Source organism: Plecotus auritus, assembly GCF_963455305.1.
Source record: "Plecotus auritus genome assembly, chromosome: 8".
Taxonomy (NCBI): domain Eukaryota; kingdom Metazoa; phylum Chordata; class Mammalia; order Chiroptera; family Vespertilionidae; genus Plecotus; species Plecotus auritus.
The window spans coordinates 33229273-33256993 of record NC_137782.1 but is presented as its reverse complement, the minus strand read 5'-3'; the positions used below and the strand labels follow the sequence as shown (position 1 = coordinate 33256993).

The following is a 27721-nucleotide window of genomic DNA, read 5'->3' as shown; positions in this document are numbered from 1 at the left end:
CATTTAGAGGCACGACCTTTTGCTATTTCATAGATGCATGGATCGGAGCTCAGGCTGTGTTAGGAACCAACCAAGTGACCTCATGCAAGTCCATGTTCATTATCACCATGGACCTCAGTTTTCTCACCTGGGAAATTATCTCCAGGACGCTTCCCACTTTGGACTGTGTATTTCTGAAAGCAGAGGCAGTGATAAAGCTTAGGGGGGTCAGGGTAGGTGTGTGTTTCCCACTCGCAGTGATTTTCCTGCCACAGAGGTGGGTCCTCGGCCTGATGCACGTCTGCTGTTACCCACCTTTCTGCTAACTTCCACTATTCTTTTTCAGGGCTGGGAGAGGGTTCTGCCCTCCTTCATCCAGATAGCAGATCGTATCCTAGATCCTTAGAGAAAAGTGCCTGGAGGGCGTTTAAGGAATCACAGTGTCATCACATGCTCAAACATCTCCACAATGGTGCAAGGATCACTGTGCAGATGCCACCGGCGATCGAGGGCCACTGGGTGTCCACTGGGTAAGCGGGCCAGGGCAGGAGGGACCGGGGAGCACCCTTCTATGGGAGGCCCTTCTTAGGGTTTCTCAGACTCAGATGCATATAGACTTTATATAATGTACAGTGATTCAGGTGTTGTCTAAATTCTAAGAGCCAAACAACGCTTTGAAATTCTGGTTGGTAAAGAAACAGAGCTGGGTACTGTAGAAATAGCAGCTAAAGCCGAGATGATATTGCACCACAGGGTGTGAGTGAATAGGTCCTTGTTTACCGAATCTGTGGGACCACTCCTGTATAAAAAGAAACCATTAGCAAGTGAAATTAGGAGTCTGTGTTTCCCCAACCCTGAAACATGACTTGCAAGTTTCTGATGGTCTAAATATTCCAGCCATATTCTGGTAATTTAATAGATGGCTTTAGGGTTCTAAGAGTAAGTTAAAAGGTTCTCAAGCTACCTCTACGAGGCAGGCTGTAGTTCTTGGATTCTTTTCCGGGCTGCGGAGCTGAGATTTATCCCAGTTTGAGCTCTGGCTTATCTGCCATTAGAGCTTTTAAAAATAGCCTAGTGGCAGACCTGCAGTTTTTCTCCTACCCATTAAATTGTTGAGAATTAACAAGGCTAACTCTGGGATCTGATCACTTCTCCTCTGCAGCCTCTGCGTACCTTGGGGAGGGATCAAATAAATATGCAGAAGAAAAAGGAATTTTATAAGATGATGAAGACCCAGAGGTTTTTTTCCATTAAAAAAATGGAGTTTCTCAAAATAAATACATGATAAATATTTGCACAAACCATGTTAATGTGATATTCTTTTTCAATAATTTATTATTTTATTTAACAAATATTTACTGAGTATACAAATAATAACTGTGTGCCAAGTATTATTCTAGACTTTGTGTTTATAATAGTGAACACAATAAACATGGTCCCTGTCTTCAGGAATTTTACAAATAAACACACAAAGAAGTACTATGATGAGGGGAAAAAACAACAGGTGCTACAGGAGAATACCAGGGGCCCTATTTTAGGACAGGGTGGGGTCAGGAAAGGTTAGCAAAGAAGAGGACACTTGAGCTGAGATGTGGTTGGCCATGCAAAGACTAGGGGAGGGGCTTTCCATCTGGAAGAACTAGCAAAGCCTGGGTGGAGAAACCTCTGGTGCAGAGCCCTGTGGCTGGGGTGCATACACCAAGGAGAACAGCTCCAAATGAGGCTGCCAAGGAGGGCAGGTTCAGCTCCCAAGGTACCTCGAAGCCAGGTCTCATCTGTGAGGTTAGCTTTTAATCTAAGAGAATGAAAAGTCATTGATATGTTTTCAATAAGGGCCATGCTTCAGACATGACTCAGCTCTGGCACTCTGGCTGCCGTGTGGCACATGGATTGTAGAAAGCGTGATTTGGGGATGACCAATGAAAAGACTTGCAACAGTTCCCGCTAGAGATGAAGGAGGCGTAGGTTAAGGATGGCGGTGGGGCAGACAGAGAGGTGGACTTGACATGTGCAGAACTCCAGAGGCCAAATCAGCAGATCATCAGTGCTTAAATAAAATATTAAAAATAAGTGATCTTCTTAGCTAAACCGCAAGGGACGTTAATCGCTGCTCACGTTAAACTTCTCTTTCTATGGGGGAGAAACGTTCCTAAGTTAAAACCTGCTGAGCCATTTGTGCTCTTGTTGACCCAGTCCAAGTATTTCTGGCCAAGGAATCTAGCATTTATCTCATGCCACAGCAAAATACATTTTGTTGTCAACACTGCAAAACAAAAGGAACTTTTATTACTTTTGTTATGTTAGCTTTATTTTACTAATTACCTCTTTATTTTTCTAGGGGGGGGGGGGAATTGATTTTGACTGGCTGGGAGGGTGGATTTCTGATTGCCTTTAAGTGACGCCTCCACAAGACTAGATTCCGTTTCAGGACAATGGACATCTAGCCCCTGCCTGCTGTAGACAAGCTCCATGAAACAGAAGTTGTCGGGAAATCAGGCATTTCTGAACTTGCATAGGGGAACTTCTTTTATTAGCCAGAAATACGCTGTTTTTCCTTCTTCCTACCAGCGAGGGAGACATTTCTCTGTCAGTTAGGCCCATGGGTGGAACTGCTGATGGCAGGTTTCTGCTCTCCTGGCTTGTTCATAAAGTGAAACAGAGGCTTTCTGCTGTAGAGCGAGTAGACGCATGGCGCTGGGCTGGACTGCTCTGGGTCACCCTGTGGCTCTGATGCTGGCTGGTTATATGACCCTGGCCATGCTTCTTAATTGCTTGTGCCTCTGTTTCCCCATCTGTAAAATATGGGCAATAATAATGCCTACCTAACTCACAGGTTATTGTGAGGATTCAACAGGACTTAGAAGAGTGTAAGCATTTTGTTATTATTACTATAACACTATAATGAATCTAAACACTGTAATGAATCTCTACCTCGTGCCTTTGGGCTTAAATAAAGTCTTTCTTTCTCTTTTCGTCTTCAGCTGTGAAGTGAGGTCGGGCCCAGAGTTCATCACAAGGTCTTACAGATTCTACCACAATAACACCTTCAAGGCCTACCAGTTCTACTATGGCGGCAACCGCTGCACCAGCCCCACCTACACGCTCATCATCCGAGGCAAGATCCGCCTGCGCCAGGCCTCCTGGATCATCCGCGGGGGCACGGAGGCCGACTACCAGCTGCACAGCGTGCAGGTCATCTCCCACACGGAGGCCGTGGCCGAGAGGCTCAGCCAGCTGGTGAACCGCACGTGCCCCGGCTTCGTCCCTGCCGGAGGTGCCTGGGTGCAGGACGTGCCCTACGACCTGCTGCAGGAGGAGGACGGCTGCGAGTGCACCAGGGCTGTGAACTTCGCCATGCACGAGCTGCAGCTCCTCCGCGTGGAGAAGCAGTACCTGCAGCACCACCTGGACCGCCTGGTGGAGGAGCTCTTCCTTGGCGACATCCACACCGACGCTGCCCAGAGGACGTTCTACCGGCCGTCCAGCTACCAGCCCCCGCTGCAGAACGCTAAGGTACCCCGAAGCTGACTATCTCAGGGCCCTGCAGTGATGTAAAATGAGGGACCTAAAGGCGTGTTGTGTCCATGGGGTCGGAGGGACCCCATGACAGAGAGAGAGAGAGAGAGAGCTGAGTCACGATGGAGGTAGTGGTGGGAGGTGAGAGGAGTCTCAGAGGACTTCTGGGACAGGGACACATAGCCAGCATCAGGAGACCTGGGTCAGCCACCAATGTGCTCTGTGATTTGGGGCCCCGAGTTTCGTATTTGATGTGGGTGGTGTTTCTAGGGTTGGTGGTGTGATAGGGTCTTGGGTGATTGTCCTAGAAAATTCCCGAGGCTCCTCTCAGCTTGAACGCTCTGGAAACATCCTCTTGGGATGGGTGATTAAAAAAGGAAAGCATGAAGGCAACATGGAGACCTTCTAAGCACACGTGGGAAAGACAGAAGAGCACAGCAGTGATCCCAGCCCTGGGGGAGGCAGGAGGCTCCTGGGAGCAGCGACTGTGCTGTTTGCACTGGGCTGTAGACCCCATGAAGATCTCCCACCCACATGACTGCTTTCAGACTTTACAGTGACCCTCTGAGGCAGATCTTAGCACCCTCACAGGCAGAGAGGAAGCTAAGGTTTAAGGGTTTTAGCCTCCTGCCCCAGGTCAGCCAGTAAGTTTCAGGGGAACTTGAACCCAAACCTCTTTCTCCAGAACCCACACTTGACTAAATTAAATTAAAGTTACTGTGATCAAAAGGGAGAATGGGGGTCGGGGTAGCGGCAGGAAATAATGACAACCTTACACTGTTCTTTTCTTGGGTGATAGTCCAATAATTATATATGGAATTCACAAAGCATTTTCTTCCCAGGGGCTCAGAATTCGTGGAACTCGAGTGTTTCCATTCAGAAGTTAGGGAAGCTCCAGGCAGGGAGGGCGTGCGGGGCTCTGATCACAGAGGGTCAGGGTGGCAGGCAGTTTTCTCTAGATCAGCAATTCTAATTGCAGGGTCTTCTTTGACTTAGGTTTGGCAGTTTATTCATTTTTTAAAAAACTATTTTTTTCTTCGTAGTCCTTTGAGCTCATTCATGACTAGTGGAGAGATCACAGAATCCTTCCCCTGCCAAAACCACTCAGTGTTGTCTTTTTAGCTGTGCTATTGTGAGCTCCTGTGCTGAAAGTCACCCGTATCGTAATTGTGGGAAATCTGCTGAGGAAGCCCAGTTGGCAGAGGCTGCTTCCTCTGGACGCTGGTCAGGGCTGGTCTCGTGTGTGAGGTGAGGCCGACTGAGGGCTGAGGGCTTCAGACCCAGCGCTCCCTGGGCTCTGCGCTCTCAGGAAGCTCACCAGCATGGCTCATGATCCTCGGGGTAGTTCCAGTGGAGAGCAGGAGCCAGGTCCACAAAGTGCCAGAAGCCCTGAGGCAGAGAAGGTGAGTTAGGGCAGCGAGCAGGAGGGCACCGTCATGCCCACTTCCAGACGTCCTCTTGGGATGGGAGAGGTGGGGAAGGGTTCCACCCACGGGTGCAAAGGAATAGGAGGAGAATCTTCCTCAGAGTGGCACCTGGGTGAGGCCTTGGTTCAGGGGAAAACGGAGGAGTAATGAGCTTCCAGTTCCATCGTGGGACCTTTCTAGTTGGTAGCATTATCCAGAGTCTGTGCTGACTGCTGCAGCTAAATAGCACTTTTGTTGAAATCTTTGGGATTTTCATGCATAAATTTGGCTTCCTCGGGGTACAGTCTAGCCAACTTTTAAATTATCTCTGGTGATGGGAGGTAAGAATGTCATGAATAAAAATGGTCCACAGATAATTCAGAAAACTCCTGCGAGCCAAGAACGCCAGCCCCTGTCTCACCCTGAACCTTCAGGGAGATCAGCTAAGCCAGCAGAGTCCTTTTCATTCCTGTGCACCCTGCAGGCGAGGCACTAACGAGCAGCAAAACAGCCACAGCTCAGGGGCAGTGAGGCGAGGGGCTGAGGAAGGAGGAAGGAGGCTGAGTTGTTCAAGGAGCTAAGGTACAGCCCAGAGCTGCCTGGGTGGATTCAGGACCCCTGTCTCCAGCTCTGTACCTGACCTTGGGCTGGTCATGTGCACACACTCAGGTTGCAGTTGCATTTTCTCACCTGCAGATGCCTACATAGGCTCTTTGATCTCTTAAGCTCTTTTTAGGACTCTAAGAAAAGAAGTATTAATATAACTGTTTGTATTCTTACCCCTTTCTCGTCTCCCTCAAACTTACCGTAGTACTTCTGTTGGCATGGCTCTTTCCAAAACCTATAGGGTAAAATCAGTAATCCTAAGACCGGTAGCTGCAGACGATTCTCTCTCACTCCCTGCCCTGGTTCGGGAGACAGGGGTTCTCCGGGTTGGCATCTCACTAAATAGAGCCTGGTTGTTGGGAGAGCAAAGGCACACGGTTGTGGCTCTGGGAGAAAAGTGTCCTGAAAGTGAGTTATTGACAGTGGCATGAAGAATTAAGATGAGAGTTGTAAGGCTGACCATCTCAGAATTTTTATAAACAAAAAAAGTTGAAGAGGTTTTTGTTTTGTTTTGTTTTGTTTTGTTTTGTTCCCTCATTCAAGAAATATTAAGGCTGGAAAGAACCTTGGGTCTTCGATATTATCCAAGATGTACTGCTAAGTAAAAAAGAAAAAAAAAGGTACAGAATAGCATGAAAAGTATTATACCATTGCTCAGCTGGTGTGGCTCAGTGGTTGAGCATCGACCTATGAACCAGGAGGTCACAGTTCCATTCCCAGTCAGGGCACATGCCCACGTGGCGGGCTTGATCCGTATTATGGGCTGTGCAGGAGGCAGCCTATCAATGATTCTCTCTCATCACTGATGTTTCTGTCTCTCTCTCCCTCTCCCTTCCTCTCTGAAATGAATAAAAAAATATTTTAAAAAATATATGCTACCACCGTGTAAAACTAATCACAAAAGAAGAAGATACGCTTCCAAAGGAATTCGTGTTCTGGAAGGGTTCTTAGGAAGGGTAAGAATTGCTTCCGAGGAGGGAGAGTGAGTAGCTGGGACAATCACAGACTTGCCACTGTGTACCCTTTTGTACCTTTTAAAATCTGTGCCTTGATCTTAAATGACCTAAATACAATTACCACACAAAGTCAAAATACATTTAAAGAAGTTCGGACTCCCAGGCTCAGAGTGCTGTGGCCACAGATGAAGAAGGCGGCAGGGCTGGGAGGAGGATGCAGGCGGGCGTCCAGGGCCCAGCGTGTGCTCTCCACCACCCGGACTGCCAGCTGGGGGAGGGGTCCCCCGAAGACCAGGCCCAGAGGCCCTCGTGTCTCTGGGAGCTGAAAGGGCTCCTTCTTCTCTTGTTGTCCCTGGCATTGTACGTCTTGGCCTGCAGCGTGCAGCAGAGTCTTCAGGAAGTTTTTAGATCCCTCCCCAGGACAGCTATGAGAAGGAATAAATGGACTTGGCCCTTGGTGCCTTTCCAGACACCAAATGCAACACCCCAGGTGCTCCCTGCCCGCTGGGTCTGCGGGAAGGAGCGGAGGCGCATCCGGAAAGACCACACGCACCCCCCCTCTTTGAACTTCTTGCCTTCCCTAATTGCTGGTCCATGGAGACCTGGCTGAAATTAGTTTAAATGCTAAATTGAGTTTGAAACCACTAGTCTCAGCCCCTCTGGAAACGGGACACCACGTAAAAATAGAAACTTTAAATCATCTTGTTTTTCTAAGCTTTATACAGCTTTGCTGTGAGGTTCAGAGTCCTTTGGCAAATACATTACGTTTGAAGAAAATCAGGTGTGGGGGGAGGATTCTTCCAGGATGAAATTGCTACTCTTCCTTTTAAAAAGTCAAGGCCACCTAAAATAACCCTGAGAGAAGATGCTTTGCCTGAACTGAGTTTAACATCCAAGCAGTCTCTACCGAGAATCTTGTGCAGTTGAAGGTTTAGGGAGGTGCTTTTTGCCCCGTGGTAGAATCAAAGGGTAATGAAAAACAAATGATTGCTGCGGTTGTTGGCAATGCCAAGCCTCGGTATCAGACTTGTTAGCAAATGGAATTGGTCTTTCTCCAAAATCCTGCATGACTTAGGCTCAGGGTCGTAAATCAAAGGGTTTGTCAGAAAACCAGACAACTTTCCCCAAGCTATGTACCTTAAATATTCTGCCCCAGCACGCTTACAGCAGTGGGACTGCACGTTGGAGGGAGAAAGCACCCAATGTTTTCAAGAGTAGCTGGGCACTGTGAATGAAGAAGGCATTACTTGTGCACTTTCTTGAATTCTAGAGAAACCTGTGTAAAACTAGCTGTGAACGAACAAGCGTCTGTTTCTGAGGAATCTTGCCTTTCAAAGCCTTTTCAGAGTATGTGAAAAATACAGATTAACTGTGAGGCTTTCTGATACCTGTGACATCAGAGGGACTTTGGATCAGGTGGCCGGGGCAGCGGACTTCTCAGCCCAGCTCCAAGGGACAGGTCTGCAGCAGAAAGGGGTCTCTCCCTAGGCATGTGCTTGGTGTGGCTCCAGGTGGGAGGGTGAGTAAGAACAGGAGGTGCCAGGTGCTCATAGGAGAATTTGTGTCCCTTCTCTTTCTGCCAGTGTGGGGGAAAGGAGAGGGGGTTTAGAGGGGATGGGGGATGGGGGATGGGGGATGGGGGATGGGAGAGGTGGTAGATGACAAGACCAGGAGGTTTAGGGCGTCATGACCTAAAAGGGTTTCAGAGTTATCCTTAATGTAAGAGGGGCTGGGTGTTTTAACTGTCAGGCAGCAAATGTTGCATGTTATATGAAATTGAGGTTGAATGATGGGGTTTTGACTCTGAAGGGCTTGCTCGTGTGGACATTTTACGTGGGCCAGGTATGAAGTGGCACATGACTATTGCACTGCACAGATGCTCACATATACAATTATTGCAGAAACAGTTTCTTATATTTCTTGATTCCACAGTATTTCAGCAGCTAAACAGGCATGCAAAGTTGCTTTTTTTAAGGAATTAGCAGATCAGGAAATACTTGTTGTCAGGGACAATGCAAGTGGTAAACATTTCATCCCTTAAAAAGGCAAGAAAGCTGAGAGGCAGAGTGAGAGCCTGAGCAAGCATGAAGTCAGCCATTCAGGAAGTTGGTATTAAGTGCCTACTGTGTGGGAGAACTAGCTGCACCCTGTGGGGAGAGGGGGTGAGGAGAAATGGGCCAGACTGTGGGGCCACTGCATTTACAGCAAATTTAATTATTAAAATGAGTCTGTTTTAATATTTAAATCAATTTAAATTAATAGGAAAAACAAGTAAAAAATAAATTTTTTTCTTCTGAAACCATTTTAAAGCTATTTTTATTAAGAACCAGTTTATTATGGTTCTTTTTATGTAGCTGTTGATTCTATACATAGTGTATATGCATAGGCATGGTGGAGGCAAAATTATCTTTTGTAATTTTCTGATTTCTTGTAAAATAAGAATCTGACTTCTTAGATTCTAAACTTCTCAGAAAACCCATATCTGGGAATGTGGTGTTGCTCCCTCGGACAGACAGACTGCCTGTTCCTAGCGGTGGCCCTTCAAGCAACAGTTAAAGAGACCCAACATGTATGGCCGTGGTTATTCACCCTGCTTCTTTCAGAGTGTAGAGTCATCATGATCACCTCAGGGCTCAAAATGAGCCCGAGATCATAAACTCTCAGGATCCCACATCTGAAAAGCATCCCAAGAGATGCCCCACCAGGCCAGTCCTCTATTATTATTTGTGATAATGCTGCCTTATTCTCTTCCTATTTTTAAATACCCACTGATATGTCTCTGTCAATCACTCAGTCCAGAACCTTTATCATATGCACTGCACTCTCCTCGATGTCATGGGAAATGTGAAAAAGAGAGAGCACGTTGATCTTGGCCTTAGAGAACGTATAATGAAATGGAGAAAATCTGGGAAGGATGTATGTGTAGGAATTAAATAAAATAAAATATAATCAAAGATGTGCAAACTGGCCATGGCAGGCTTCTTCCTGAGAAACATTCATGTGTTTTTTATCTCAGGGAACAAAACTCTGTGAAAGGGACTTTTCATCATCTATTCCCATTTCTCCTTCTTTTTGACCTAAACGTTTAGCCCAAGAAATGTTTTGTTCAGCCTCCTCTAGTTGATCTATTCACAACAAAATCATATCAACTAATTTCTTCCATTTTGGGAAGATGCTGGAAACAAGTGGATACTGTCAGCAAATGTTGACGAACCAACTCTCCAGAAATAAATATTGGCAGGGAATGGGAGCAAGCCTGGAGAATCCCTATCAGTCACTGGCCAGAGAAGACCTTTTCCAGGGACTGAGACATGTGTTCTTTGATTCAGCCTCAGAGGCAGCCGGGGCTGGGTAGTAGCTCTCAGCAAGCCCCAAGACCAAATTATGTTCCATTTTCTATGTTTGCCTTATAAAGTCATCTGAGCCACATTATTCTCTCTCTCTGCCTTGGTGGACTCATCTTTAAAGTGTTCCTATGGCCTCTTTGGGAGGTTGTAAAGCTTAAGGAGGCGATGTACTTGAACTTCCTCAGAATCAAATGCCCTGTCCGTGCAGGCTGCAGTTATTACATGTGTGACCAGGGAGGGCGCTGGGCAGGAATCCGAAAGGAGAGTGGGGGAAAACCCCACTCTTTCCCTAGAACATTGCTCACTTATAAAGTTTAAGGTTGATTTTTCACTTTTAGATTGAGCTTGGTTCCCCCCTCTCCCCCGCAAGAGATTCATTGTATAAGGATCTTTTTCTCCCCTTCCCTTTTGGTATTAAAGCTTTTTAATAGTCGGTGTAAAGAATAGCTACAAGGAAACACGTTCTGGTCTCTGCTTTAATCTTCAGAGCTTCTGTGTGCAGGAACGCTGTCTTTAAAATAGTCCTTTCTGAGCTTCAGGGGAAGGGAGTGATGTGGAAGCCCCATCGGAAAGCCTGGGAGAGTAAGCTCTCACAGGAGAGTCATTTGTTAGAACGTGGTCCAATAAAAGAGAGTAACTTCATAAAGCAGACAATATTTCATAGCACAAATTACTCTTCATGCCGAAAAAGCCTTCCCTTTTATTAATCTTGAAAGGCTGCTATTTAAGAAAAGCATCTTGGTGAAGAGAAACACTAGAGCCCAATGCAATATATAGGCTTTAACTTCTGCTTCCCTTTGCGGTTCCTGTAGGTATTTTGGTTTTTATTCAATCCGAGGAATGAAGAGCACAAATTAAGTTTTTGAAAAATCTGTCTACAAAACAGAAAGGTGTTCCCTTTATCCAACTGTGGCTAAGCTGTCCCTTTGTTGACAGTAACCACAGAGGGGCCAGAATTCACCCTTGTTTATGATATCTTTGATTCCTTAATGCCAGCTAAAGAGTTATTTTAAAATGTAACTAGTCAACTAAAAAAATAATCCTATTGAAACTGGGCAAGGGGCTTGCGTAGACATTTCTCCAAAGAAGATACACAAATAGACCCTAAGCACATGAAAAGATGCTTAACATCACTAATTATTAGGGAAATGCAAATCAAAGCTACAATGTGATATCTCCTTATACCCACTAGAATGGCTATTAGAAAAAAAATGACAATTGTTTGTGAGAATGGAGAGAAATTAGACCCCTGGTTCATGGCTGGGGGAAATGGTGCAGCTGCTGTGGAAAACAGTATGGTAGTCCTCAAAAGGTTCAACATAGAAGTACCACATGATCGAGCAATTCCACTTCTGGGTATGTATTCAAAAGAATGAAAAGCAGGGTTTGGAATAGATTGTATATCCATGTTCGTAGTATTAGTATTTATAACAGCCCACAATTAAAAGCAACCCAGGTGTCCACCAACAGATGAATGAATGAACAAAGTGTGGTTTATACATGCAATGGGATACTACTATTCAGCCTTAAAAAGGAAGGGCATTCTGACATATGCTACAACATGGATGAACCTTGAGGACATTATGCTTAGTGAAAGAAGGCAATCACAAAAAGGACGAATATTGTGTGATCTCACTTATATGAGGTACCTAGAGTAGTCAAAGTCATAGAGACAGAAAGTAGAATGGTGCTCGCCGAGGCCTGGTCGGGGGCAGGAATGGGGAGTTACTGTTTAATGGATACTGAGTTTCAGTTTGGAAAGATGGAAAAGTTCTAGAGATAGACGGTGTTGGTGTTGCACAACAGTGTGAATGTACCTTGTACCACTGAACCGTACACATAAAATGGTTAAGTTGGTAGGTTTTACATTTTGTTTATTTTACCACAATAAAAAAAAAAAATAACTGGTGTAGGAATTTGGCAAGACCAGTAATACCCAAGGGTCCCCCACTCCCTCCCTAAATCCTCACACACCCAACTGATGCATGGATGGAAGGCAAGCTTCCCCCAGACTACCCGATCTGCTCTTCTCTGCGGAGAAACACTTCGGCTCAAGACCCGTGCCCCGTTGTTTTCAAAGGCACCACGTGAACACCAGATGCTACCATGCTGGCGTGGCACCTTCCTCGAACAGCCTGGCCTGACAGCTGTGCCCAGCTCCCCTTACTACACCTGTTCCTTTCCTGATCTGCGAAGTTCCTGGGCAGTTCCTGAGTTGATAATTGGTGCTGGAGGAAACAAATCTCTTCAGAGACTGAGACTCACGCCTTCTTAGAATGACCAGAAATAAAGTGGTCACCACTGATGTTTTTAAATTCCCAAATTACGGGTGGCAAAGCAAGTGTGGGCCATAGGAGGAAGGGGAGGCGGAGGCGGGGTTGGCGTAGAAGTAAGCAGGCCGTTTAGGGTCTGCCCGGTGAGCAGGTGGAGGAGCGATTAGGGAGCTGCCAGCTGCTGAGCTGCCAGTGGAGTGGCATGGAGCTCTGCGCGGGGAGCCGTGCTCCTCGGGTCCTTCCTATCTCCAAGGCCGCCTCCTGCAGAGCTCAGTGTCCTACAGGCATCGGCACCGGGACACCCCTCTCCTGCCCGTGAAATCTCAGAGATCTGAATCTGAGCATGGGCCGGGTTTATTCAGGCCACGTGGGGCCGGGGTAGGGGAGCAGGGACAATAGGTGGGGTTTGCTAGCGGTGAAGGGGCTACTTCCTGGTGTGGCAGCTAATATGATGTTACACTTAACTCATACTGACTTCCCACCTCAGATTTAGAGTGTCAGAACATTTTCGTTTTTGTTTTTTTTCCTTTTAGGAACTTTCACCTCCTGGCAGTTTACTAAGAAAACACATAATGGCAAAGTTACTGAATTTGGTGATGCTTTCTTTTAACTAAGTGTGTGTCTTAGTCACCCTAACATGCATTTGAAAGGTAGTGGCACATGCCATTTAGTTTCCCTGTGAAGGCCATGCATGTATGTGATCCCACCCCCTGGCCCGCCACTCTGAGAAACTCTGCTCACAGTGGCCTGGGAGCACAGGGGAGGAACCACCTCAATCTGCTGCTCATTTCTTGCAGCAGTTGTGCAAGTAAGTATAACGATCCCCGTTTTATAGGTGACCCCCATTTTATAGGTGATCCCCGTTTTATAGGTGACGACTTTGAAACCTAAAGAAATAAATAACTTGCCCCAGGTCACCACCTGCTAAGCGACAGTCGCTGCTGAAAGCTTGGGCCTGGCAAATGGCCCTCGGGACCTAGCTGGACTGTCTCTTTCTGTGCAGTTAACGGCCCAATGGGCTGTGTGCAGGTTTCAGCCAGCATCGCGCTGCTGAGCAGCTTCTCCCGTCTGCCCTTGTGCCCTTTGTAGGAAACCATAGGCCCACAAAGGCACGGGGACCCAGGACAGCGGGTCCTCTGCCTTCATCTCACTCTGCGGCTGTCCCTTTGATCTCATCGTCCACTAGTTGCAAACGGTGTTAGCGAAGGAACCCTTCTAGCCTGTGAATCACAGCTGTAGCTCATCTAATGAACACAGCACCCAGGGAGTGAGCTCTGAGCTCTCGTGGTAGGCGGTAGAGGCTGGCAGCCGGAAGGCCCTCTCCTCACTGCTCTCCGCTCTCTGAGACGGCTGAGTGTTTTCTGAGCAGCAGCCGCAGCTACATTACATTGAGTCAGTGCTTGGGATGAAAAGGGCTTTGAGCTTTGTTTTATGACTTTAGAAAACAATTGCATGCCTGCCAGAGTGCCCACCTGCCAGCAAGCTGCTGCACCTCATGGACCCCTGGGCAGGGGAGCGCAGGGCTGGGTCCGTGGGCTGTCCACCAGAACGCTGAGCCTCAGCTGGCACCGCCACCAGAGCACGATCAGATTTGAGTCCTGCTTCTAGCATGGCCAGTGCCTGTTGGCCCAGCTGGCTTTACAGTCCCCTGTGTGGGAGGGAGAAGAGCAGAGGGATAGATGGTCCCCACACCCAGGGGAGGCAGGCTTGTAGGTAGCTGCGACGTAGGGCAAACACCTGGACTCTGCCAGGAATAGTCAGGAACCAGCTTTTTATGTACTCTGAGCCCTCTGACCACCAGCATTTATGTGGCTGACAGTGTCTGGCCAGCCTACTACTAGGTTTTCTAGCCACAAACCTGTTCCAGGCCTGTGTTAGTGTTATAAGGCAGACTCAGCAAGAGGGGAGCCCCAGCTATCTCACACTCATTAGATGGCTTAAAGCTCTAAAGCAGGAAGCATAATAAGAGCTCATAAACCTCCCAAACCCGAAGCCAGCAGACACAAATGGGCAAAGGTGTGTCTGCCGCCTTCTGAGGCTCTGCTCTGCCCACCTCAGGCCCTTCCTTCATCCCTGCTCTACTGGACAGCTCCCTTTCTCAACCACAGCAATTGAATGCTGTCCTTTAAAAAACCAAAACAAAAAACGCTTGTGTGTCTTGTCTTCTAATTGTTTTTAATGAAAAATATCTAATTGTGGTAAAATGCACATCCATAAAATTGACCATCTTAGCCATTTTTAAGTATACAGTTTAGTGGCATTAAGTACATTCATATTATTTTGTAACCATCACCATCATCCATCTATAGAACTTTTTCCTCTTTCCAACTGAAACTCTGTTCATTAAACACTAACTCCCCTCCCCCAGCCCCTGAACCACTATTCTACTTCCTCTTCCCTATGAATTTGACTACTCCAGGTCCTTCATGTAAGTGGAATCCTTTTTTTTTTTTTTTGTCCTTTTGTGTCTGCCTTATTTGACTTAGCATAACATCCTCAAGGTCATCCATGTTGTAGCAGGTGTCAGAATTTCCTTCTCTTTTAAAAATTGTATGTATTTCATTGTATGGGTAGACCACATTTTGTTAATCTACTTATCTCTCAGTGTACGTTGGGTCATTTCCATGTTTTAGCTATTGTGAATAATAGCTATGAACAGGGTGGAAAATATCTCTTTGAGACCCTGGGTTCAACTCTGTTGGGTATAAATCAGAAGTGCAATTACTGGATCATGTAGTAATTCTTTTCCATAGTGGCTACAACATCTTCCATTCCCACCAGCAGTGTGTGCACGGGAGTTCCAATTTCTCCATGTCCTTATCGACAGTTATTTTCTGGGTTTTTTTTTTTTTTTATAGTAGCCATCCTAATGGATAGGAGGTGATGCAAATCCTTCTTTTTGAAAGAGTGTCTAGCATATGCATTCTGAAAATGTAATGGGATTCTAAAGAGAGACTGTATCTCTTTATGGAATATTTAGGTGAGTGTCTTATGTCAGCCAAACACGTGTGCACTTGTGAGTGTGCGCACACACACACACATCCACACACATACACACCGTGTGCCTGTGCCTTGTAGCATGGCTGCAGATGCTTGTTGGGGACCCAGGTCACACAAGTCACGGGGCTCCGGGGCTTCACCCACCCCCGCTGTGGTGCTCGCTGCTGCGGAAAGCACGTGTGGACTGCACTCTCATAAGGCAGGTCTCTCCTTGTGTTTGTCTCTTGGCTGCAGAATCACGACCATGCCTGCATCGCCTGTCGAATCATTCACCGGTCGGATGAGCACCACCCTCCCCTCCTGCCGCCCAAGGCTGACCTGACCGTCGGCCTGCATGGCGAGTGGGTGAGCCAGCGCTGTGAGGTGCGGCCCGAGGTCCTCTTCCTCACGCGCCACTTCATCTTCCACGACAACAATAACACCTGGGAAGGGCATTACTACCACTACTCTGACCCCGTCTGCAAGCATCCCACTTTCACCATCTACGCCAAGGGCCGCTACAGCCGGGGCGTGCACTCCTCCAGGGTCATGGGGGGAACTGAGTTTGTGTTCAAAGGTAGGTCTTCTGCCTGAAATCCCAACAAAACAGCTCGATGCGTGAGGGAGAGGGAGCAGTTTTGTGACTTTCGTTGAGGCAGTTAACCCGAGGGAAAGGTCCTCTTTTCTGCTAGAGATGTTGGAGAAGAGATTAGGGAATGCCTTCTGCCCCAAGGTCAGCATTTACAACAGCCTCTGAGCTCCTCTCTGCCAGCCGGAGTGGGGCCGGGGAGCTCACACCCTGTGCACGGTGCCAGGTGTGGCCCAGGAGTATGCTACTCAGAGTGAAGTCTCAAGTCTGCACATTTCCTTTCTTATGTGCAGCTCCTGGCGTATCCTGAGCTACCCCTGTGATAACATCACCCTTACTGCATGTACTGTGCTTCCTTTAGAGAGCGATAAAAAGCAGGTGTGAGTGACACTTCAGGGGCTCGGAGCTGTTATTTGCAAGCTGGGCTTGTCCTGCACGAGGAAATTGTCCTGTGCTCGAAGATGGGAGACTTAGAATACATGATGAGTGAGGAAGGTGAGGAATGAGGGTCACTGGGCTATTATCAGTCAGATGGAGAGTCTTTTGGGCTCTACGTCTAGATTTTTTTAAAGCTTGTACACCTTTGTAAGATGGTGTCAGCTCTGTCATGGCGAAGAGGGATGGCCAGGACCCTGAGGATGACAGCTCCCAGGCTAGCGTTCCATGAGTCAGTCTATTTACTCTAAAGTATTTCTGATGACCCAGATAAGTCCTGGGGCATCTTAGTCCTCCCCTTAAGAAAGGAAGATTTGCTCCAAGAAGAATGGACCTTTGATAGCTGTGGCCAAAGGAATGGACACATTTGTCTGATTCGACCCCGAAGCTCTCTTGGTATACACAGAATGCAGTCCCTTGGAAGGGCCTTCAAAAAAGGTCCTCTTATTAGTTCAGGGATTTGTATTTAATGTATGTATTCATTTTTCTTGCTTGCAGCCTAATTTATTTTAGTTGCCCAATTTATGGGCCAGAATTAATTTGCAAGACTTCTAACTAGTATAGGTATTTGATACCAAATCTATTTAAAAACCTTAAAATCTTCTCATTAAAAAAAAAATCCAGTTTTATTGAATATTTTGTCAATCCCAAAGAGTCAGTGTCACCAAAGACAATTGCGATCCATTGCAATCTGGGCTCGGCCTGTGTACGCCAAATGTAAGCCATTTTGACCGACACACATTTGGTGTGATTGTCATCCAGAGCAACACGCTGATCTTTCCACCTGAGGGTGCTTTTACGCGGGCTGTGGTCAGGTGGGTGGGCATCAGGGTTGGTTTAGGTCTGCAGGCCTTGTGGGGATGCAGTGCTGCGAGCAGGCGCTCCGTGGGCTTTCTGCACCCACTGCGCGCTCCCTGAGAGTCACGGAACTGTCCTCTCTCCTTTGCAGTGAATCACATGAAGGTCACCCCCATGGATGCGGCCACTGCCTCGCTCCTCAACGTCTTCAATGGGAATGAATGTGGGGCCGAGGGCTCCTGGCAGGTGGGCATCCAGCAGGATGTGACGCACACCAATGGCTGCGTGGCTCTGGGAATCAAGCTACCTCACACGGAATACGAGATCTTCAAAATGGAACAGGACGCCCGCGGCCGCTATCTGCTGTTCAATGGCCAGAGGCCCAGCGACGGGTCCAGCCCGGACAGGCCCGAGAAGAGAGCCACGTCCTACCAGATGCCCTTAGTCCAATGCGCGTCCTCGGTGTCCCGCCCCGAGGACTTCTCCGAGGACCACAGGGCTCACCAGTACGGGAGCCGGGCGCCTGGGAGGAGCGCCTGTCCCCCATGGCTTGCTGCGCTTGCCTGCCTTTTGACTCTGCTGCACTGGAATATCCTCAGATAGAAACGTTTTAAAAGTTATATTTGATCCAAACCAGGTTTCCTTACAATTGGCAGTTTTTTCCCTTAGGAAAAGCGAGGACACTGCTTCCGATGCCCTTGAGTGCCCAAGAACTGTCCTGCCCTTTCTCCTCGCCTCACCCCCCCTCCCAGCCTGAGTCATGAGCAGCTCTGTTTGAAGTTTCTGCTTTGAACTCTGTCCAGTCGGGTCCCTGGCCCGGACGCCTTCACAGTAGTAATTGCACTTTAAGACCACAGAGTGTTGGGTGGAGGGAGCAGGGGGCAAGCGAGGCCCTCTTCTTTTCTTCCTCTTAATGATGATTCAGTTTCTGAGGTGAACTTAGAAGAAGTGAATAACAAGCTACAGCTTTTTATTGTGGTTGCTTCCTGTCCTCCTTTGAAGGTGTTTCCTCTCGATGTTTTACAGCCTGGAATCTGGCAGAGAGTTGTTGGTTTGGGACTGCAAACCAGACACTTTTCATTAATAGAGAAGAGACTTGGGTGTAGATATGTACATAGCAAAAGACCCACGATTTACCTTAACCACCTTGACAGCCTTTGATGCAAAAAAGGAGAGAATGCAAACTTTCAGATGTTGAGTGGAAAAGTACTTGTAATTAAAGTATCAAAGTAATTTAAACTATTGTTGTTTTAGCTTGTTGGGAACATAGATGGTGGTCAGACGCTGTTTTCTGGGTGGTTGGGGAATGCTTGCTGCTTTCCTACCTGCTAAGGAGACAAGGGCAGCCGGGCAAATATGGAAAGCGGTCCTGTTACAGCAGGAATATGGGATGGCGCCTGTGTTCAATGCCACATAAATGATAGAGTGCCCTTGATTCCACAGTTTCCTCTTCGTGGGGCCCTCGTCTTGGCTCAGGCTGTATCTATCAGGAGTGAGCAGACGGTGCTTCACTCCGGCATGTCTGCTGTCTCCGAAGATGAGCAACAGAGACCACACAGGTTTTCAAGGGCCGGGCTGGTCAAGGAGATGAGGTGGGAGCTTCCGAAGCGGGTGCTCCATCAGGCCCTTGTCTCGTGTGAAACCTGGACTTTGTGTATAGTCTCCTTACCAGGGGACATGCCAGCTTGACTCAGTTCCTGTCCTGCCATTACTTTGGCTGTCACTGCCGAGTCTCGGGTCACCTGGTACAGACTGCGAGCTGCCTTCTCACAGACCAGGGGAGGGTGCAGGAATCACATCTGCCCGTTACCTTGCATTATTACAAATGGTGCTATCTGAACACCACGTGTGATTGCCAGTAGAGGCTGGTGGAGGGAAATGATGAGTAACTGAAATCCTGGATGTGGCTCAAGGTGAACATGGAAACCACTATCGAGTTTAAAAGTCATACTTGTATTTAAGAAATAAATTTATGAGATGCTGTAGCATTCGCTGTGGTGTTAAGTTACAAGGATGGCATGGAGTGCCAAAGTGCTTTATCTCTAGGTTATATTTTAAGTTGTGGTGCATACGATGGGGGTTTATTCCAGTGAAAGTACTAACTTAATATCTGCCAAGTTTAATAAACAAAGATGTCAAAAATCCTCCCAGAAGATACAGTTTACCTGTGGATCTATTTAATTAATACTAATGCTATCTTTAAAGGATATAATAAAATTATGAGAAATCTATGTTCAGTGCCAAAGAATACCTCAGTGATTTACTATAAAAGTGGTAGATTTATAGTCACTTAATTCACAGCTTAGACTTATCTATTCAAACTTTAAAAAAGTACATTACATATATATGTATACACAAATATATGCACACACATATATATATACCCAAATATATAAGTAGTAACATATATACAATGTAATATATAATTTAGGGATAGCATGAAATTCATGCGATGATATCACTTCCTAATGCAGAGAATGACCAATATGTTTCATTCCCAAATTAGTGACACGATTAGACTTAAACCTGTTGCTTGCTTTATCACCCACATATATCACATCTTATCTTGTGTTATGTCACTCATGTTAATATAAATAAGTGTCTTTAAAACTAAGCCCCCATGTATCCCATGAAGATCTTCCCAAGTTTTCCCATCATCTTGAAGAAATACAGTGATCTATCTTCAAAAGTCATTCAGGTTTAAGAGTCAGAAATTTTAAATTAAGACCAACATGCTATCTCTGAGAAAAGTATGACTGAGTCCAGAATACTCTACAGCAAGCTTAAAATACTCCATAATAAATACCCCAGTGCTGGCAAGTCTACCCCTAAGTTAGAAGCAGGTAGTTCTACTTGCAAATATTAGGTTTGGGGAAGATAATGAGTAGTGAAAGGGTGGCTGTTCTAGACTTCACTGGCTTGCTGGAACTGGACAACACAAGTAGTATAAATATAATAATTATCCTGTTATTGACTATAACAGGATAATTATTATATTCTAATATAGATCATTCATAAATGCAATTTCTTTATGAAAAAGTTTCCATCTTTTTGTTTGCATACAATTTGCAAAACTAAAGCAGAATTAATGTGCACAAGTCTGCTATGAGTGCAAATTTAGACTAGGGTAAATGATTTACAAGTTACTTTCAAAAAACTGTTGGCCACAACTGGGCCTTCGTTATGGCCTTTCTTTTTTTAATAAAAATATTTGATGCCAGCCTTCCTTCCACTGCCTGAAACTATAAACTTTTTTTTAATTTGATAAATCTTTATTGTTCAGATTATTACAATTGTTCCTCTTTTGTCCCCCATAGCTCCCCTCCACCCGGTTCCCACCCCACCCTCTGCCCTTACCTCCCCCACACTGTCCTCATCCATAGGTGTACGATTTCTGTCCAGTCTCTTCCCGCACCCCCCACACTCCTTTCCCCCCGAGAATTGTCAGTCCACTCCCTTTCTATGCCCCTGATTCTATTATATTTACCAGTTTATTCTGTTCATCAGATTTTTTTTTTGACTTGATTTTTAGATTCACTTGTTGATAGATATGTATTTGTTGTTCATAATTTTTATCTTTACCTTTTTCTTCTTCTTCCTCTTCTTAAAGAATACCTTTCAGCATTTCATATAATACCGGTTTGGTGTTGATGAACTCCTTTAGCTTTTTCTTATCTATGAAGCTCTTTATCTGACCTTCAATTCTGAATGATAGCTTTGCTGGGTAGAGTAATCTTGGTTGTAGGTTCTTGCTATTCATCACTTTGAATATTTCTTGCCAATCCTGTCTGGCCTGCATAGTTTCTGTGGAGAAATCCGCTGACAGTCGTATGGGTGCTCCCTTGTAGGTAACTAACTGTTTTTCTCTTGTTGCTTTTAATATTCTTTCTTTGTCTTTTGCTCTTGGCATTTTAATTATGATGTGTCTTGGTGTGGTCCTCTTTGGATTCCTTTTGTTTGGGGTTCTGTGCGCTCCCTGGACTTGAAAGTCTATTTCTTTCACCAGGTGGGGGAAGTTTTCTGTCATTATTTCTTCAAATAGGTTTTCAGTATCTTGCACTCTCTCTTCTTCTGGCACCCCCATAATTCTGATGTTGGTACGCTTGAAGTTGTCCCAGAGGCTCCTTACACTATCTTCATATTTTTGGATTCCTTTTTCTTTTTGCTTTTCCGGTTGAGTGTTTTTTGCTTCTTTGTATTTCAAATCTTTGACTTGATTCTTGCAATCCTCTAGTCTGCTGTTACATCTCTGTATAATATTTTTTATTTCAGTCAGTGTATGCTCAATGTCTAGTTGGTTATTTTTTCATATCCTCGAGGGTCTCGCTAAATTTATCGGCCTTTTCTAGAAAATTCTTGAAAAACCTTATAACCGTGGTTTTGAACTCTATATCCAGTCGTTTGCTTTCCTCCATTTCTTTCATTTGTCATCTGTTTCTTTGTCTCTGCATTTTGGCTGCTTCCCTGAGTTGATAGAGTGGCTTTGTGTGCTAGGTGTCCTTTGGGCCCAGTGGCTCAGCCTCCCCAGTTACCTGAGGTGGACACTCTTGGTGCACCCCTTTGTGGGCTGTGGGCTGTGGGCTGTGTGCACAGTCTTGTTGTAGTTAAGCCTTGATTGTTGTTGGTATCACTGGGAGGAATTGACCTCCAGGCCAATTGACTTTGAGGATCAGCTGTGTCTACGCTGGGAGAACTTCTGTGCTGGAGACATCCTTATGAGACAAGACTTGCAAAAACCTCTGTACTCAGCTTGGATGGGGCGGAGTCTCAGGGCAGAGCAGACAACATTGGTTTCCCATCAGCCCTGCCCTAATAGGCCCCTGTGTCTCAGTGTCCCATGCTAATCACTGCAAGCACCTCTGAGAGAAAGCCGCCCTCGAGTTCCACCTGCTGCCAGACAGTCCAGTTTCTCCCCGAATGAGTCTGGGTCCCCAGAGTCTCGCCTGGAACTGGAGTTCAGTGCAGTCGGGAGCTTTTGTCTCGCTCCTGCTTGAGAAAGCCAGCTGCGCACTCAGTTGCCAGCCCTCTCCGCACATACGCCTCAGTACCTCTGCCTTCCGCAGTTCCTCTGAGTCTCAGTGTGCTTTTCTCTTTCCTGACAGTCCATTTTCACCCCGTATGAGTCTGGGTCCCCAGAGTCTCACCCGGAACTGGAGTTCAGCACAGTCGGGAGATTTTGTCTCCCTCCCACTTGAGAAAGCCAGCCGCGCACTCAGTTGCTAGTCCTCTCCACATGCGCGTCTCAGTACCTCTGCCTCTTGTAGCTCCTCTGAGTCTCAGTGTGCTTTTCTCTTTCCTTTTAGTTGTAGAATTTCCACTCAGCCAGCCTTCCTGTGGTTCTGGATGATGTCCGTTTTGTCTTTTAGTTGTAGTTTTGAAATGGTTGTGCGAGGCAGCAGTTTAGGTGTTTACCTATGCCGCCATCTTGGTTTCTCTCTCTATAAACTTTTTTAATGAGTTGAAATTAAGGAAGCACTACATATACTAGAAGAGAAGAAAGTTCTATTAGTTTGAGATGTCAACATTCCCCCAAGCCAGGACAGGTACTTGGTGAGAGCTGAAATAGAATGTGAGTGTGTGCAGATGGCATCCCTGAGGACTCAGAGCTTTAGAGAACCATGAGTGGTCCAGCTGCATAACTCACTGAACTGTCTTGCCAGTCTCTACACTGGCTTGACTGGGCATAACTCAAAAAGGGAAAGCTCATATTCATTCTATTCTCCTGGAGCACTGTGATAGCATTTACTGACACCCTGGGATGTCTTCCACATATGGCATTTATGGTATTCAAGTAATTGCTAAAAGATACAGGGCCATTCTATAATACTCACACCCATTTTATCTAGATGTTCAGTGGATCTATAAATCTCCCCCTGGAATTTAGTGTAGCAATTATAAGAGAACCTTTGACTTTTCCCAGGCTTTAGCTGCATAAGGCAAATGCATTTCAACACTGTGTTCACCGTCATCGGTCTGCAGAGACGTGTTCAGACATTCCTGCCTTCCATAGTTCTCTATACATTGTTTGGTGGATACAAGGTCACACAGAGGTGTTCTCTATATATCCACACTGGCAAAAGAACCTCCAGAGAGAGGGGCATATGAGGAGAAGGCCCGAGGATGAAAGTTCTTTTGAGTAATAGATGGATCCACTGGTTTGTAAGTATGAGCAGCACAAAAGGCCCACAGTGTGTATGTCCTGCGTGGGGTGCAACAATGGCTCTAACAGGTCTTTTTATAGACTGTTTTGTGAAAACCCTGCTGTCATGAGGCTATGTTCTAGCCACTGGCTTCCCAGTGGCAGACCACTCAATTGGACATCTTGGTGCCTATGCCACTCAAGGTGCAAGAGGATGAATGAGGGGGCAGTGTGGCAGGTGCAACTACTGGAACAGACCAGACACCTTAGGCCCAGCACAGGAGGAGGGATCATCCCGGCCCAGGGGGATGAAGAATGGGGAGAAGGCAGTGGTGTAGCTACAGCACCCGTCACCACAAACTCCAGTGACCTCCAGAAGATAGGGACCATTGGGGCTTCACTGAAGACCTGGAAGCCCTGGCCCTGCCCCAGGAGTTGCGGCTGCTCCCCAGCCTGGGCTGGTTCCAGGAAGCTGCTCCCATGACCTCCTCCCCTCCCAGTGGCTTCTAGGAGCCACCATCAGTGACCCCAACCCCTTGACTCTGTCCATCCCATCCCCCAACCCCTCCGGTACTTTTGCCCATTTTAAAATCAGAGGGTAATTTTTTTGTTGTTATTGTGTTGTAGAAATTTCTAATATATTTTGAATAGTAACCCCTTGTCAGATATAGAGTTATATGCAAACATTTTCTCCAATTTCATAGGTTGCCTTTTCACACTAGGAATAAACTAAGGGGGTGAAAAACTTGCACCCTGAAAACTGCAAAACACTGATGAAAGAAATTATTAAAGAAGACACAAATAAATGGAAAGCGATCCCATGTTCATGGACTAGAACAATTAATATTTTAAAATGTCCATATTACTCAGAGAGGTGTACAGGTTCAATGCAATTCCTATTAAAATTTCAATGGCATGTTTTGCAGAAAGAGAAAACAATTCTAAAATGTATGTGGGACCACAAAGGACCCTAAATAACTAAAGGTATCTTGAGAAATAAAAACAAAGCTGGAGGTACCATACTTTTTGGTTTCAAAATATATTGCAAAGCCATAGTGATTAAAATAGTATGCTATCGCCCTAGCCGGTTTGGCTCAGTGGATAGAGCGTTGACCTACGGACTGAAGGGTCCCAGGTTCGATTCCGGTCAAGGGCATGTATGTTGGTTGTGGGCACATCCCCAGTAGGGGGTGTGCAGGAGGCAGCTGATTGATGTTTCTCTCTCATCAATGTTTCTAACTCTCTATCCCTCTCCCTTCCTCTCTGTCAAAATCAATAAAATACATTTAAAAAAAATAAAATAGTATGCTATAAACCAGTATGATACAACACCTGGCATAGACCAATGAGACAGAATAGAGTCCAGACTTAAAGCCACACTAATATGGTCAACTGTTCTCTGACAAGGGTGTCAAAATGCATAAGGATAGTCTCTTCAACTAAAGGTGTTGGGAAAACTGGATATCCAAATAAAAAAAGAATAAAATTTGACCCTTGCACTATACACAAAAGTCAACTCAAAATTGATTAAAGGCTTATATATGGAGACCCAAAACTGTAAAATTCCTATCAAAAAACATAGGAAAAAGGCTTCATGACATTAGTCTTGGCAATGATTTCTTGGCTAAGACTCCAAAAGCACAGGCAACAAAAGCAAAAGTAAACAAGTGGGATTATATTAAAACAAAAAGGCCTTTTGCACAGCAAAGGAAGCAATAGCATGAAGAAGCAACCTATGGGGTGGGAGAACATATTGCAAACCATATCTAATAAGGGGTTAATATTCAAAGTACATATAAGAAACACTTGTGATTCAATAGAAACAAACAAAACCTCAAATGAACACAAGGGATTTGAATAGGCCCTTTTCCAAAAAATTACATTTTATATTGTGTCTTTCTTGATTTTTTTTTTTTTTTGCCATGGAAACAACTGAATGATGTCACAGATGGATTGCATAAATATGGAAGTTGAGGCTTCACAAAACAGTTGGTCAAAGATGAGAAATAGCTCTGATTTCCGAATATAAATAATTTCAATAGCCAAGAAAACAAAGTCTCTGGTACAATAAAATGCATTCTCTAAAGAATCTTCTTTGAATGTGTTCCAACACAAATGTCTATCTACAATATTCATAGCAAACTCTAGCCAACCTCTGCATTTCCTTATTAGCCTGAAACTAAATGGCAGGAAACAACCAGGGCACCAATAATACTTCAGAATCTTGTGCCAGTTTCAAACCAAGTAGACTGTACTATGAAGCTAGTTTCTAAATACTTTGAAAAATTCCATTGAAATCAGAGATAACAAACTTGAAAGGCAAGTCCTTCTCTGAATCAATAAATAAAACATCAAAGTGATTATTGAGCCAAAGATCCAAAGAAGTCATGTGCAACTTTCAGCATAATAAAGCAGTGAATATGAATTCAAATGAGCAGCCTGATTTAATAAAAACAAACAAACAAATAAACAACCAAGCAAACAAACAATACTATCTATTTCTGGAGCAACCATTCTCCTAGGGAATGATGTAGGCATTAACATCACTGTACTCTGCCCAGTTTGTTCACTTGTGCCTGGTTTCTGAACATTTTTTCGGACCATAGAGGGCCAATAAATTCACTTTTCACTTTTAATTCACCTGAAGAGCAGCAAGATGTTGGAGAGAATGGTGGTGCTAAAAATAATTAAAAAATAATTGGAACTCTGGAAGCCCACAGTTCTGTGACAATATATAAATTTTAGAAAGAGAATGTAAAATCTCTTACCTTAGCTGACCCATCTAATGATTTGTAAGAAATCCAGAAAGACACAGATCTTGTTGTGGGAACTGCTTTAGCTTTCTTAGAGGGGAGTGGGCCCCCTTTGGGTAAGTACTTCAGCTTCTCTTTGCTCAGCATCCCCACTTATGTAATGAGAATCATGACCTAGTAGAATAGAAGCTTTCATAACAGACCTGCATTTATCAGTGTCCTGGATTCATGGACTCTCCCATTTCCGCATGGAAATATGCTGGCTGATGCCCATGACCTTGGTCCTTTAGCACCTCGCTCCCTGGAGTGTGAACCATCAGCATTGCATCTCATGTGAGGTTGTTAGAGATGCACAATCCCAGGCTCCATTCCAGACCTGCAAAATCAGAATCTGTGTTTCAATAAAATCTCTCTCTCTAGGTGATTCTTGTACACATTAAAGTTTGAAAGATGCCACCAGCTGAGTTGTATGCCTATTAAGTTGTTTTAATTCTCAACCTTATTTATGTTGGCTGTTCTTTTTGTTGTAATTATAGAATTAATTTCAAAGCTGATGTTTAAAAAGAGAAAATTAATAAACAAAACAATTATTAAAAGTATTTCTAAAGAGTGTTTTCTCCGTGAAATCCAAGTTGAATGTGTTGGGAAGACAATATAAAAGGTGATGAAAATATTGCTTCTGAGTAAGGTATAAGTAAGAGAACTTAAGTTACTGGTTAGGACAGGGGACAAAAATGTAGAAGGGATCAGAGCTCTAATGATTTCACAGCATCTCTACATTCTTCCTTCTCCTTAAGAGAAACCAAAACTGGAAATTGTGGGCCATGCTTTCCAAGTGAGATGTATGCAAGAAGTTGATGAACCAATCAGTAAAGAAAGTTCCTGGTTCCTTATAAAAAGATTGATGAATAAATATGTTTATATGTTTTTCATTAAAATATTCAAATTCACAAAATCTTCTCTGAGACCAAGATTCATAATTTTAGTACTTATGTTTTCTTCTATGTGAATTTACTGTTTCAGATCTTATATTTAGGTCTTTGATCCATTTTTAATACATTTTTGTACTATGAGCCCTAGCTGGTTTGGCTTAGTGGATAGAGCGTCTGCCCGAGGACTGAAGGGTCCCGGGTTCAATTCTGGTCAAGGGCACGTTCCTCGGTTGCATGCTCGATCCCTGGCCCCGGTCTGGGCGCATGTGGGAGGCAACCAATCGAAGTGTCTCTCTCACATCGATGTTTCCCTTTCTCTGTCTCTCCCATTTCCTTCCACTCTCTCTAAACATCAATGAAAAAAATATCCACAGATGAGAATTAACAACAAAAAAATTTTGTACATGGGTAGTAAAGGGCAAAAGAAGCCAAATATATGGTGACGGAAGATAATTTAACTTTAGATGGTAGGTACACAATCTGCAGGTCACAAATCATAGAAATATATACTTGAAACCTATGTAATCTTATTAACCAATGTCACCCCAATAACTGTAATTTAAAAATAAATAAAATATTCAAGGTACATTTGGATCATCATCTATGATATTCTCACGTTAACTCACTCTAGGGTATTAGTTGAACAGTTATCATTCATAGTGGTGCATGTTCCCCTGTGCTATCCACCTTGCAGAATTGTTGTAAAGATTAGAAATGATGAATGTGCATGGTTCAGAGTGGTTGCTCAAAAAACGAAAGCTATTAGAAGGTTGTCATGCTGCTTGTCATTGTTAATCTTGAGACTTTGATGCATCTTTGGGGCCCCTCTCCTTTGACAGGCATTTGACTTTAGGGACTATTATATATGAGACGATGAAAGTGGCACTGTGCCAAGTGCAGAGATAAGTGCATTGACTCCAACTTCCAGGAGTTTATTGATAAAGTAACAGAAATAATGATGATTTAAGTCAAGGTATTTTGTGCGCATTTTGATAGTTATTCACTTGCAGAAA

General features: G+C 45.0%; 2 protein-coding genes and 1 pseudogene across 3 annotated transcripts in view; 1 reads left to right on the top strand and 2 right to left on the bottom strand.

The window, feature by feature from the left end:
- Positions 1-18869, top strand: part of APCDD1 (APC down-regulated 1) — a 29708-nt gene extending 10839 nt beyond the window's left edge. The window contains exons 2-5 of the mRNA XM_080685168.1: positions 326-509; positions 2961-3492; positions 15318-15639; positions 17036-18869. Of these exons, the coding sequence (XP_080541294.1) occupies positions 326-509; positions 2961-3492; positions 15318-15639; positions 17036-17487 (1490 nt within the window). The 3' untranslated portion in view covers positions 17488-18869. The remainder of the gene's footprint in view (positions 1-325; positions 510-2960; positions 3493-15317; positions 15640-17035) is intronic.
- Positions 1-25935, bottom strand: part of LOC308256817 (uncharacterized protein) — a 91538-nt gene extending 65603 nt beyond the window's left edge. The window contains exon 1 of the mRNA XM_080685169.1: positions 25792-25935. Within this exon, the coding sequence (XP_080541295.1) occupies positions 25792-25805 (14 nt within the window). The 5' untranslated portion in view covers positions 25806-25935. The remainder of the gene's footprint in view (positions 1-25791) is intronic.
- Positions 22363-23413, bottom strand: LOC308255817 (annotated as a pseudogene). The gene is made up of 2 exons: positions 23289-23413; positions 22363-23036 (listed from the first exon to the last, which is right to left on the bottom strand). The product of its transcript is annotated as an uncharacterized misc_RNA (transcript).
- Positions 25936-27721: the final 1786 nt, after the last annotated feature.